The sequence below is a fragment of the Lottia gigantea genome, assembly GCF_000327385.1.
Source record: "Lottia gigantea unplaced genomic scaffold LOTGIsca_47, whole genome shotgun sequence".
NCBI lineage: Eukaryota > Metazoa > Mollusca > Gastropoda > Lottiidae > Lottia > Lottia gigantea.
Window position 1 is genome coordinate 1136656 of NW_008709640.1, and position 14537 is coordinate 1151192.

At 32.2% G+C, this 14537-nt stretch overlaps 2 protein-coding genes across 2 annotated transcripts; one reads left to right on the forward strand and one right to left on the reverse strand.

The window, feature by feature from the left end:
- Positions 1–739: 739 nt before the first annotated feature.
- LOTGIDRAFT_124718 (hypothetical protein) lies at positions 740–11047 on the reverse strand (the record flags this gene model as incomplete). Its single annotated transcript, XM_009061312.1, has 23 exons — positions 740–846; positions 1116–1248; positions 1720–1849; positions 2323–2492; positions 2734–2922; positions 3357–3482; positions 3852–3970; positions 4342–4468; positions 4805–4940; positions 5281–5405; positions 5681–5751; positions 5967–6049; positions 6201–6316; positions 6648–6827; positions 7081–7193; positions 7349–7513; positions 8022–8194; positions 8430–8581; positions 8838–9077; positions 9286–9345; positions 9619–9780; positions 10104–10202; positions 10979–11047. The coding sequence occupies 23 exons, from the start codon at positions 11045–11047 to the stop codon at positions 740–742; spliced, it is 3045 nt and encodes a 1014-aa protein (XP_009059560.1).
- A 110-nt stretch (positions 11048–11157) lies between these two features.
- On the forward strand, positions 11158–13732 carry LOTGIDRAFT_234160 (hypothetical protein; the record flags this gene model as incomplete). The annotated part of the gene is made up of 5 exons (XM_009061313.1): positions 11158–11229; positions 11669–11841; positions 12202–12286; positions 12461–12540; positions 12879–13732. The coding sequence occupies exon 5, from the start codon at positions 12995–12997 to the stop codon at positions 13730–13732; it is 738 nt and encodes a 245-aa protein (XP_009059561.1). The 5' UTR covers positions 11158–11229; positions 11669–11841; positions 12202–12286; positions 12461–12540; positions 12879–12994.
- Positions 13733–14537: the final 805 nt, after the last annotated feature.

Here is a 14537-nt window from a genome sequence, read left to right on the forward strand (position 1 = left end):
ATCAAGGATCTTTTTCTTGTATTGTCGCCTTTGAATTATCAAATTTTTCTTTTTTCCATGAACCTGAGCACACATCTGTGAAATATGTTGTATCATAAGACTTCTTCATAATAATAGTTTGGATTTCTGACATTATACAAGTACAAGGTGAACACTGTACAGAATAAAGTCAAATCAAAATATTTTAATTTGTTACATGTTATATATTATGAAATGAGTCAAATGAGATGTAACACATGTTGTAGTTGGATAGGTTTTTTTTTCATAACACAACAAATGTCCCCAAAGAAATATGCAGATGATCCTACTTGGGAATATGTCCCTGTGGTTGAAAACCTACGTTTTTAATTAGATACTACCACATATAATTATTTTACATGGATACAATATATGTTTTTTTTTTGGTACATTAATTGACACATTTTGACTTCACTCATCAGTCTAGCACTTATAAATTTGGATATCACTTGTTTCAACGACGTTTTTTCTTTTTATCCTTCGAGTGGCCATGCGAATGTCCGTGGGAATCACTTCTTTTACGTTTTTTCTCTGGTCTGTATCTCTCTACTACTGGCTCTTGGTCTTTTTCCAAATCAGCTGCAAAGGAAATATAGTTGTCTTTCAATTGATTTTCTAAATTTTGACGGTGAGCTGTGAAAACTATTACTGTTTAGCTAAGCTAAAAAAAATAACAGTTTCTAAGACTCAGTGACCATTGGTCAAACTGATAACGAACCTGTCACCTGAAGCTAGGAATGCAACATTTATACATACCTTTTCTTGCTTCTTCTTCTAATTCATCCCAGTCTTTACCACTTTCTTCACTTGATCCCATTTCTTCTGATTCTACAAGAAACATGCAGGTAATGAATTACCAATATTCAGTTAAAAAAAACCAGAAACTATATTAATATTTTGAAGTTAATTTTAGTTAGTATTTTAATGTCAATAAAGGTTTAATCCTTGTTCAGTTTTTAAACTGTTAAACGAATCTATGGTACATGCTCCCTGCTGAAAGCCAGGGGCAAAGTAAATTTGAGCAATTCACATTTTAAGTAGATGAACTAAACTTTGTTAATCTATCATTATGTCGAAAAAATTAATGAGATACAAACCTGAATCTTCTTCCTCTTCCCAATCACTTTCTGCTTCTTCACTATCTTCCGAACTTTCTTCTTCAGAGTCTATATCACTTGGTTCAAACGCACCATCATCTTCATCAGAATCATCGTCATTTCCTCCTTCAGCCTGTTGTAAATAAACACTTGTGTCATGTAAAATAGACTCTGACTGGGACTATTTCATGAACGCTTAAAGGAGCTTTCTTTTTTTTTTTACTGTGTATTAGGACAATTGATAGTATCGATTGGTACCATTCCTATTTTCAGCCAGATGTTTGTGGGTCTAGGCATGATGTAGCTATCGTAAAGGACCTTAAACATTATTAGCAGCTTTGTTTATAGGGATCTTTAAAACATGAAAAGGCCACTTACAGAAACCATAGACATCTGATGGAAAATTGGAATGATGCAAATTGATGCTTTCAGTGTACCCAATACACATAAAAATTTAGAAAACCCTTTCAAAATCCGTTGAAGACTATTTCAAATTAGATCTATCACTAACATCGATTTTAAATTTAGCACAGATTGCTGTATTTCATGAAATAAAATTTATGTATTTCATGTATAAAACTATAAATCATTTTAGAATACATACATCACTTTCTGGATCTAAGAAAGTCCAGCCACCATTATCAAAAAATCCTTCAGGATCATCAGTAATAGTCTTCATGATCTTGGTCCAATTTAAACTCTGTACACCTTCTGTATAGCGAATATCACATGAACTGAAATTAAATCAATAGGATATTAGTAACACACTGATAATGAGGTGAATGCGGATTTAATCCCCCCGATGTTGTTTTCAGCTAGTGTTGTGTATCGTCCATCATGCCAAGATACAATACGTATCACATTATGGAGTAATGGAATAAAATTTTATCTTCAGAGTGTCAATATCTATTAATTTATAACTGTGATAGAAGTGGTTAATGTCCACTGTCTTAAAAATAGTTTCCAAAAATTTCACGCAATTTTTGAAAAATGCGATTCTATTTACCAACTTATATAAATCCCCACCCTTTTATTGAAGTAGAGGTATCTTCAAGTTTCGATACACAATATCTTAATACGATTCGTCAAACGTGGCATTTGGTATCGCCATACTTTGATTCACCAATATATCATGGTAGCACTAATCACAGCTTAGCTCAAGTCCACAAATTGATTGAAAATCAAACTGTTCCATATTCTAACTTACTTTAACCATTCTTTCACATGATCTAAAACTTGCATTGGAATAGAATTAATCATGGCTGTCTTTTTACTGTAATCTTTAAATACAAATATCATATCGAAATTCTTCAGTTGAAATGAAACTCTCTCAAAATGTATCATTTCTACAGAATCCAGGGTTACTACAAATGGAGGCTGAAATAAATTAGGACAAAACTTGATAAATTTGTTGAATGAAAATCGCATAATTCCTTCAAAAATACTTTCTGTTCTTAAAAATCTCTTTTCTCATATATGAAAGTCTCAAGAAAAGGTGAAAACCATTACTGATTAGCTTAGCTTAAAATTCCTGTATCTGGGATTAAGGTACAATTGATCAAATCGATGGTGAACCTGAAGCAGTAAATTCATGACTCTCAAATGAAAAACTCCTTACCCATTCTGTAAAATTGACAATACAACCACTAGTGGGCTGTAGAAACACTGTACTTCTGAACGGAGCTCCGTGGAATCCAAGTTCTCGGAATGGAGAGTCGAACTCTATTTCTTGTTTTGTTAACGACTCAACTTTCTCACAGAAATTCTTAAAGGCAGACTTCAATCTTTGTCTAAGTTCCCTTTCAGCCTGAAAACATTAATACATGATATATAGAAGCTGCCTTAGACTGTATACTGTAGTTACCAATACCTAACTACTGAGGGTGATAAAGACGATCAATGAAGCAAAATAAAAGGAAAACTTTACTGGATAGTTTCTATATACGTAGATTACCAGCTCAATTGATTCTATGAGAGGCAATTACATGTAATCAACAGAATAAGATGGGGTTTTATTATAGCTGAGAAAGCAAATATCAATGCTAGTTAGATCCACTGGGGTCTCTCAACAATTTAACAAAGATGAAATCCAGATTTAAAGAAATACTGCATTGGATAATAAAAAAAATTTCAAATTGATCTTAATTAGTTGACCGGAATACTAGAATCATCCAAAGTTTAGTTTTTGAGAATATAGACCTGGATTAATAGTATGATCTGAATTAATTTAATCAACAATACCTGTTCAGCATGTAAATCATCTCTATCATGCATGTGTTGATGTTTACCTAAATCTGTAGTTATTTCACCAACTTCAGTATAAAACTGTACGTCTATATGTTTCTTCTTACCAAATAATATAGCATTCTAGAATAAAGAGGATTATTCTTCACACTGTGACCAATAACAGTACATCTTTAAGAATCAAATTAACTGAGTGGAGTTAACCCATTGAGCTCATGAAGAAGGTAAAAGCCATGCAGTGCGCAATGAGGGAAATTTTGCCCAGCTGAAGCATTAACCTATTTTTTGTCTGTGTCAACTTGTTAAGAGATCTTTAATCTTTAGCACAAGGGATCTCGGTTTATAATCCCATACGAAAGACATAAAACCTGAAGGTTTTATCTTGACCTATGCCGAGAAAAAATGCTGGACCTGCAGGTTAGCGAGCAAGGGTCATTTTCACTGAGCCACATATACATAAATATATATGATGAGAAATGTCCGTTAACAAACCTTTAAATGAAAATGTAACAATATAATCATTTCTTTATCACAAGGTTGAAAGAAAGCATGTTTCACATTATTATATAAAATATCTACTTTATCTCCCCGCACAGACGTGAATCGGAAACCTGAAAAATACAGTGTTATCAAATTACCATTGCTAATAGATTCAAGAGATGTCATCCTATTGTTTTGGCGGAACTTTATATGTCAGGGGATTGAATACAACAGAGAAAGCAAGTCACTAGAACATTCTTTGAGATCATTGAGTCTTTAAGTTTCTGCTGCCAAAACATGACATAGACATAAAACCATTTCAAACTTATGATGGGTGCAAATTATATAACTTTTTGTTAATATTCTCAGGCACAAGTAAACGATTTTTGGCGCCATTGGGTCTAAATCTGGTAATATATAAGATTTAAAGAAGCTATTTTATAGAACAGTCAGAGATACATAGCATATCTTAAAATCTTCATATATATAACTGTGTATTTACCATTAGTATGTGCCTCTAGTGCTCCAGATATACGTTTAGACACTATATTAGGTCTTATATATAAATCTTTCAACTTGGGATTACCACGATTAGGGTTGACTATCAGAGTATCTTGTTTAACTATACCCTAAAATATCAAAGAATTGATCAGTTATTGAAAAGTTGAAATTGATGTTTTTTTGATGGTTCGGTCTGAAATGTAAATAAATATCCCATAATGATAATGATGTCTCATAATAATGTCCCATATTGATAATATTCAATAATAATAATGTCTCATAACAATAATGTCCTATAATAAAGTCTCATATTAATAATGTCCAATAATAATGTCTCATAATCATTTCTCTGATATTAGATTTATGACTATTAATAATAAAGTCTCATATTAATAATGTCCAATAAAGAACCTCTAAATAACATTCAATCATCACAGTTGATGAATTGAGGGAATGTTTTTTACCTCCTTTTCTTTCTCTTCAGCTTCTCGTGTTTTGAATTTTTTCTGAACTTCTTTTATCAGACGGAAAGCTGTGTTTAAATTTGATGAAGGTGCAGATAACTCTCCTGGTTCTTTAGTATTAGAACTTCTGTATGTACTAGAAAATATATTAAATAGCATACATCAGTTGTAGAAGTTGAAAGGCAAAAAGTTATATTTGTATTGTATGTCAAACTTTTAGTTCCCTGATCAAAGTGAAGTAAATTGTGGTCTTTAACCTTACAGTAGTGGACAATTTTTACAGGATAACATTAACCTACTCCTGATCTATTTCCAGTTGTAGGATATTTTTAATAAACAAGGACCTATGCTGGTAAATTGGTTCTATACTGTGTCTCATCCAAAGCCAAAGACACTTTTCCAATGTCAGAATCTCTAAAATATTGGACTGAAAAGTGATGATTTTAACTGAGAATCGTCTTCAACAAGCTACTTACATTTCTTTGAGAAAGTTCATATCAGCATTAGGTAGATTATTACCATCTTTACCGAGAGTTGCTCCAGGGTGGAAGAAATTAATACGTAGATAGGTATAATCTCCTTCTACAGACTGACTGATATTCTACAATATACAAAATAACACCATGTTAACTCCTAAACCTAGGTATCTTATCTCAGTCGACGTATGAAAGTCTAGTGACATAGCAGACATCTTTCCACAATATTCTAGTGGATCCAGGAAGATCGATGCTAGAGGTTTCATTAAGGACCAGCTAATAGACAGAATTCTTGTGAACTTAGAGGCAAGCTACCTTACAAGGTTTATCTCTGAACAATAAGCAGAAGTAACTAGGTAAGAGTAGTATAAATAAATATCTGAACAAAATGAAAGTTTACCTTGATAGTGGCTATATGAAAAGGTGAAGCTGATCCAAACACAGGTAAGATAATAGTTTCATATCTTTTATCTATAAAAGAAAATAGAATAACATACTAATTTATTCTGACAATACAATACAACCGTCTGCTTGCTATTTAGAATATGCATATGTTTTCTGCCCTTATAAAATTTGAGTTTATATAAAATAGACGATTACTGAAAATTTGGCGTTAACTGTACCAATTTTTCAGAGAATAATTCTGAGGAATATATCCTTCTACAAAAAACGTTAATAAAACCTACCAACATATATCTGTAAGTCCCTAACTTCAGGTTCATTGGGGAAATTGGAAGGATTTTTATAAGAGGTATTTGATTTACGAACTCTGAAATATACAAAAGCATGATTTAAAATCTGATGAAATTCAATAAAACAGATATGAGTTTTGGTTTAACAAAAACCACGTTAGTTTTTACTAGTTTTATTTCAACCGTTGTAATTTACAGTGTGTTTGTGTGCGTAAAACTTATACTCACTTTTTATCATCTGAATCTGTTTTCTGTCCTCTATATCTTTCTCTAGCTTCTTCATTCATTCTCAAAGCCAATTCTTTCTGATGTTCTTGACGCTTCTCTTCAGTAGATAATTCAGTCTAAAATAAACAGATTTTACAATTTTATACAAGATAAGAAACCTTCACTTGAATCAGATGGGCTTTTATCCAGTCAAATTAAAATTAGACCAAACTTTTGATTCATTTTTTTTAATTTTTATTTTAGCCACTTTAGTTAGGGTCTTAAGACAGGCCTATTAAATATTCATCAATATATTATATTGCCAATCCCTGTGTTGGAGAGGATGGAAATTTGATATGAAACGTGTTCTGAACTCTCTTGTATTATTAACGTCAAATTGATTTCATGAATTCTGAACGTGCAGAACTCCTCTTGGAAGAAAAAATGGCCAAAAGAAAACTATAGTACCCTTGTTCTGGTATCAAGCACAGCATTACGTTTACCACGACCATATATTTCAGTATTTGGTTTGGATGGAGAAACTTCTTCTTCCTCATCCTCTTCTTCTTCATCTTCATCATCTTTCAGGAAGATTCCAATATGTTTCACTTTCTTCTTCAGATTAGTAAGAATAGAAGCAGCAGCATTCTGCAAAATAATTCATATATAAAGTAATGGGATAATGATGGGCAATATCATTCAGTTTGCAATGAGGAAAATTCTTCATAAAATGTTGCATTAACCCTAGAACCTATTCTTTTTTAATGTAACTGTTGAGGGATCAAGCTCAACTTGAAGCACATGACACATTATGTCCAATCCAGGGCTAGCTTTTTTCCCATGTCTCAGAGAGGTTGAAGTCAGTCATCTATGATAAATATAAAGCCATGAATAAACATACCTCATTGACAAGTACAGTATCACCAATAAACAAAGCATAATTCTTCTTAGGAGATTCATTGATATCTTTCGCTACTAAACCACTTACTCCAACATTAACATTGAATACCATACCTAAATCATATAAAATTCTTCACTAATCTTAACCTTATAAATCTACTGTTCTTCTACTTCCAAATCAATGAATATAAACTAACTCTAGGTTACATAAGTCAGGTTGTTTCTTTAAGATAAAACAAACAAAACAGATCATTGAATCATCAACTTACCCTTTTTAGCAGGAGCATTAGTTTTAGCTGAGATAAGTAATGATCCTTCTCTGAATTCAATACCCATGGCAAAACCAAATGATTTGGTGAGATTATCAACTAAACCTGGTCTTTCTTTTTTAACTTTATTATAACCAGCACTATATACTTCACTTAACTTGGTACCTGTAATAAACAAATTATATTGAGCTTGTATTTCAAGTCAGCCATCTTGTTTCTTCCCAGTTCCACAGACGTGATATTGTGACAAGATAAGGCCAGACATCATGTTGTTTATATGGGATTCAACAAAGCTAGTATTTATATTCAAACGATTTCTTGACCTTCCAGTTTTGGCTTTTCACATTTCATGTAAAAGGTAATTTATATACTATAGTGCAAGACATGTCTTGATCAGCATCTGAAATTAAGATGTGTTACATGACTGACTAAGTTCTATCTTTTAGTTCTAACAGATAATACACACTGATAACACTTTTCACAAATCTTACACAAAGTTACATATTTCTTCTAAAGCAAAGTACAGAAGAAGCTGATGGATAAACGGAAAGGCCAAACATCAGGATATTTTTTTTCTCAGCAAGAAATGCAGAGGATCATTTACTTATATAACATCCAGAAAACAGCTTTAAGTCACTCTGAGCTTAAAAAGTGGAAAATTTGCCCTCCTTACCATGTTGTAATTTGGCTATGATCTCCTCTTCAACTAATGTAAGAAATTCATAATCTTTCTGAATCTGTTCTGATGGGTCAACTAATAATGTTCGAACTATGTTTGAACAATATGATTTATATCTAGCACCCATAGCACAAACTATCGCCCCAAAATGTAGGTATTTTTCGTCACTGAAAAGCAGAAGTGCTTGAAAATAAATTGGCAATAAAATTATTATATGAGCCGCAGCAATGTTATAGATTTAGCTATAAAAGCATTGTCTGATCAAACTCTGAAAATGCTCAGTTATAATTTCATTTTGTAGTAAAATGTACGAAAATGTAGTAGGCTCACAAAAGGTTCCAAATTCGACAACTATAAAATACATTGGCGAGGGCATAATCAGATGGAATAATGCATACTAACCTAACAGTACTAAATTTCAAACTATAATTTCCACCACTCTGTATTATAGCAGGATAACACATATCTAATTGTGAACTATCAACACCTGTTACATATTTCTTATTCTGTAAGGCCTGTTCTACACCATCAGCAAGCTTAGAATGTTTCACTTTCTGTAATAAGAACAATCATAATTCACACAAGGGATCTTTAACATATACAGCCTGTAGCAAATGGGGCCTCGCTTAAATGTCATTCAGACTGGAAGCTTATTTCATGTCAGCTATTAACGGCATCATTGACAAGGGGGAAATAATGGTCAAAATATCCAAAGATATTATCTAGACCTATGCCAGAAATGAAGACTGGACCATCAGGTCAGAGAGCAAGGGGTCTTAACTCACTTGGCCATAGTTTGAAAGTAATTACCTTTTCAGCATCAATAATTTCCATAATTTGTTCTTTTAGGTATTTATTAAATACATCACAAGTAACTTGACAAGCACGCTGTATAGTTTTCTGTTCTGTTTCTTCTTTTGATGCCATGATGTAGGCAAAAGCTGTAGAAACATCAACTTTCTCAAACTCTCCATCTTTCAATGCAGCTCTCCAACTATCTAGAAATTCTCCAGGAAATTTATCTTTAACAAACTCTCCATAGCATTTCCCCTATAATACATAACACAGTTGTAAAACAGATGTTCAGTCAATCTCTTACTATAGTAAAGAACAGAACTTTTCATTGGTTGAATATTAAATGAACCTGACCAGTAGATACATAACAATTTGGTCAGATCATGGATGGCAGGTGGAAAATAACACAAAGTGAAATATCTGAGATTGTATTCAGATTGAAACTTATCATGAAAACTTGTACCTTTTTACTTCCTTTTATAGCATCTACCAATGTTTTGAAATTAGCTTGGTCTTTATCAGCCTGTAAAGACAAATAAAACATTAGGGCTGTAACATTTTCAATATTGACAAAATATGAACTTTGCTATACATTGCTAGAATTCACCAAATTTTAATGTGTAGCAAAATTCATACAAGTGACCTTCATTCTACTTTCACAATTTGATATGGACATCACATTTGCAGCACTTGTATTTATCAGTCTGTGCTCCTGAATTGAATGGATTACAGAGATCAAATACAATCACTGACAATCCATTTAAAAAGAGAAATAAACAAATCTAAAGAGGTATACCTTATCTCTTGTTAGTAATTTGATACTTGGTACACCTTGATCGCCATCTTTATTATTGACTTGTTTCAAAAAGTCTATTTTCTTCTTACTTGCTAGTATATAAATACCATTTTCACATAGTACCATAATAGTATCGGTCAGTTCATAACCAAATAACCAAGTCTATTTGAAGAAAAAAAACAATATCATACAGTACCTGGCTTCTAGCAGAACATTTTGCATTATTACTTATGCCTAAGAAAATTATATGAAGATCCTCCTTTGTATTGGCCATTGTTTCTAATCAGAATCACACACAATCTGTCATTATCAAAATGTCTGTCAATTATATCCTTTGCTTGCTTGCTTTCAAAGTTATGCTTTGGCAAAAACACCAATCTTATTTCTAGTAACCAAGTAGTTGCTAAAGAGAAACTTTGAAAAAAGGTATTTGAAAGGCATATACATCACATAAACATAACTCAAGCAAAATAGTGTAAGCTCACCTGTAAAGATGTAGATTTAGAATAAACCACATCCTCATCCACTCCAACAGAAGTAACCAAGGCATCCATTTTAGCCAACCCATCATCACCAGATGCTTTCTACAAAAAAAAATATAAAATCGAACTTCTCAAACTTAAGCAATATATTCATCAGCGGACTTACCTCTATTATCTGAAAAATCCATAAAATTTAGTAATTATCCATAAAACTAATTAATAAATGATTTAAAGTGGCTCTGTTATATACTTATGACAATCGACCTATGACACCAGGTAAGTCCACTGATGAATATATACTCTTATAAGTTTGAGAAGTGAAATTTTAGGAGCATTCTAAGAGATGGAATCTCTTTAAATGGGTTCTGTCTACTATTACTTTCAGATAGTTTCTTACTAAACTATAAATCTAGACTTAAAAACCTGAAGTGTTAATGAGATCTTGCGATAAATTTCAAGAAGGAAATTAGTATCAGACCCTAGCTAGGAATAAAGCCTATAATGAGAGCTGAAATAGCTTGGACTAGGTCTTTGAGTTTATAATAATAAGTTAATTAAATGAAAATTCATGATCAGTACCTAGCAAATGTCAAATTAATTCAATTCAAGTGACATTTGATTTGACCGGTAACCATTGTGTATAAGTATTACATAGTAATGTAATTTGTGATTAAATAATGACTTCTTATTTACAACTTGATTTCTATAGATTACCATTAATATGTTGCTTAAAATAGGATCATGTTGCTAAACCATGTCAATGACCAATCCATGCTTGCTTTGCATGTTGATATTATTCCTTATATTCATTTGTTGACATAGATCTAGATAGACACCATGGTTATAAAAAACCTGAAAATTTACATCTTGTTACTTACAGCCCACGAGGAATAAACTCTCTTTATACGCCGCAAAAATGCGTCTTTGTCAACGCGTAAATTCGACATTTTAGTTGTCTAATTAACAACTTTCAATGCCGAAGTTACTAAAAATTGAGATGGCGGGAGAGTCTGTCAAGTCACGTGCTTCCGGTCAGAATTTTTCTAAAAGAAATTTGATTGGTTTAAATTAGAAAATGGCTTCCACTGCAAATCCGATGGCAGTTTGTGTGGCAGTCATTGCTAAAGAGGTGATATTAGTTATTTCTTTGCCATAAATTTAGAGCAATTTGAGTGCCAATCCAGACTATAATCTCAGGTCGTTTTTAAAAGATCGCAATGGTTGATACTCGTTTTTTTTTTAGAGGGACATTCACTGAAAAAGTGAAGGACAATATTAGCATTAGGCTAAATATGTCCCTACTCCACCCAACAACTGAACAAGACCAAGTTACCCAACCAAGCAAGACAGACGACACCACCTCTAATGCACTACATTCTGTCAATTTTCTACTCTTAAAGTGTCAATAACTGTCTGAAGAAGCTTTTGATTATCAGAATGCAATGAAGATTTCATCGAATTCGAAAGAGAGTTCTAGAGTTAGCTTTAGTAGAGGTTTTAATAAGTCTTTCTCTTTAGACCTTAAGATCATCCATTCTGTTTCTCAATTTACTTTCATTCTATTACAGAACTATCCATTGTTTATCAAGACAATACCCACAGAAAACGAATTAAAATTCTATTACACTGTACATACTTCCCTTGACGTTGTTGAAGAAAAAATAAGCTCTGTTGGAAAGACATCTACAGAAGTTAGGGAATTATATCTTGGTTTATTATATCCTACTGAAGATTATAAAGTGTATCCTTTATTAGCTCGATAATTAAGAATTCAATCAATCAGGAATTAAGTTAATTATCACCACTGGTAATTAGGATTATAATATTAATTGATTGATTGATCCACAGTCACTGTCTTGTATATATTTAATCAAATTTACAGTGACTTATCAACACAGTATATTTATGTGTAAAGATAGAAAAGCAATATAAAAACATTAGATTTATCCATACCAATTCTTATATATGAATTTGTATTATCCTCAGTGGTAAAAAATTTTCTGTACACAGGTACCGGTACTAGAAAATTTTGTTTCTATAAAAAACTTTAAAAAGAAATATTCAAGTGAACAAGTTTTATTTTTTCTTGACAATACTCAAGATATGGTTATGTAACAAATACTAAAGTAAAATTTGTACTAGTGGTTGAATCAAATAATGTTCTGAGAGATAATGATATACGAACTGTAAGTGATATTAAATGTTCAATAATTTAAGTATTTCAGGTTTGTAGGTAGAATTAATGGCATAAGGTGGGGTTAGAAAACCTCCCCCCTCTGTTGTACATCAAGAACTGCAGCCTTATTTAAAAGTGAAATTGAAACAATTGATGGGAATAATGCATATTTTCTTTCTTTCAGATGTTTAAAAAATTACACAATGCTTATGTAGATATGTTATGTAATCCCTTTTATACCCCTGGTGAAAATATTACATCAAAGTGAGTTTTAAAATTATTTTTCTGTACTGATTGTTATGTCTAATTATTAGTCATATAGAAAAAGAAAAATAGACTAATGAGTCTAAAACATAACAGTGCAGATGCATCACAACTATTTATATCAAACAATGCATTGATAATGTGAATTGAATGACGCCACTTTTCATTATGAAATATATACTTTCTTATGTAAAAAGTTCATTAGCTGCTACTAATGTTTCGCCAATATGTTGTATTGGCTTTATTTATAGATGTATCGTGCATTGTTAATTGTTGCATCCCTGAATCAATCCTCAAACCTTCATTACATGACTTAAATTTTGTCAATTTCTTTACAGGAATTTTGAGAATGTTGTAACATCTATGATGCAACAAGAATAGACTTGTTGTGTAGTACACTTTGACAATACATTTAAATTTACAATTATAATATAGTACTATAACAGTGGCCAATATGCATCGTAGAGGAGCTGGCCTTGGAGCCATTAAAAACAAAACTTTAGCTCAAGCTAAATACAGAGATAAAGGATCAGAGATAGCAGAAGATAAATTTTCTCAAATGACGCAACAGATGGAAATGTTTAAAACTAATTTGGAAGATTTCGCAAGAAAACATAAAGATGACATCAAGAAAGATCCAGAATTCCGTCTGCAATTTCAAGATATGTGTGCCTCTATAGGTGTCGATCCCTTAGCATCCAGTAAAGGTTTTTGGGCTGAAATGTTGGGAGTTGGAGATTTTTACTATGAATTAGCTATACAAATAGTGGAAGTTTGTATTGCCACAAGTCCAAAAAATGGAGGATTGATCAATATTGAGGAGTTACGTGATAAAGTTGAATGTGCTAGGGGACGTAACTCTCAAAGTATTAGTATTGATGATTTACTTCGTGCCATTAAAAAACTAAAAATACTTGGTAGTGGCTTCACTGTGATTAATATGGGTTCAACTTCTCTTGTTCAGTCCATTCCTGGTGAAATGAGTATGGATCATACAAAAATTTTACAACAGGCTCAGAAAAATGGGTTTATATCCCTAACGGACTTGACTCAGAATTTTAAATGGGAACCTGAGCGTGCTGCACGTGCATTAGAGTTTATGGTGAAACAAGGATTGGCCTGGGTGGATGACCAGGATTCAAGTGGTAGAAAATATTGGTTTCCTAGTTTATGCACTAATATTGGAAGATAGTCGATCATAATTTGGGAGATTTTGATAATTAAATATAGATTCCTCCAGCCAATTCTCACCTATAACACTAAAACTTTATAACTTATTTATTTGTATACAAATCAATTCAATTGGAATTCATACCTGTAACTAGTATTGTGTATGACAGCAATTTAGTATAATCCAGGGCATATTAAGTTTGTGGGAGTCCAGTAATTATACAGTGAAGACGCTATGCAAAGTGAATCAGAACCTCTTTTCATGAGTACTATGTATAGTATTTCTCTGCAATATAATAGAAATGTGAAAACATTAGCTTAGGTGATGATTAAATTTCAATAGCTCCATCCCTCCATGAATTGTGATTTAAATTCTCTATGTTCTTATTAATTTTTTTTTTGTAATTTCAAAATGCATTGATATGATAGTTAGCTACATGATCTTGAAAATAGATTGTGTTGGAGGAATAAAGCATTATTAGTTTTCAGAAATGTGCTTTTAATGTGTCATTATTTTGCCTTCAGTAATGCTCTCTTGAATGTCATTCTTGTGTATTTTTTTTATCATATTATGAAAATATTAAACCATAAGGTTGTTGCTTAGGCTTATGCGCTTTATGATAAGGGTACACAAATAGTCTTTGTCGGTCATGGAATCTTGAGTAAAATCGACCATGTGCCTGTGATTCCACGACAAGATTATTGCATTTGCCGACAGGATGTATAAAATCAAACCAGTTTGATATTCGTCGCACAGACAGAGCATCATCATCCAATTAGATTCATTTTTCTTTCAATTGCATGATTATCGACAGTGGAAAATGACC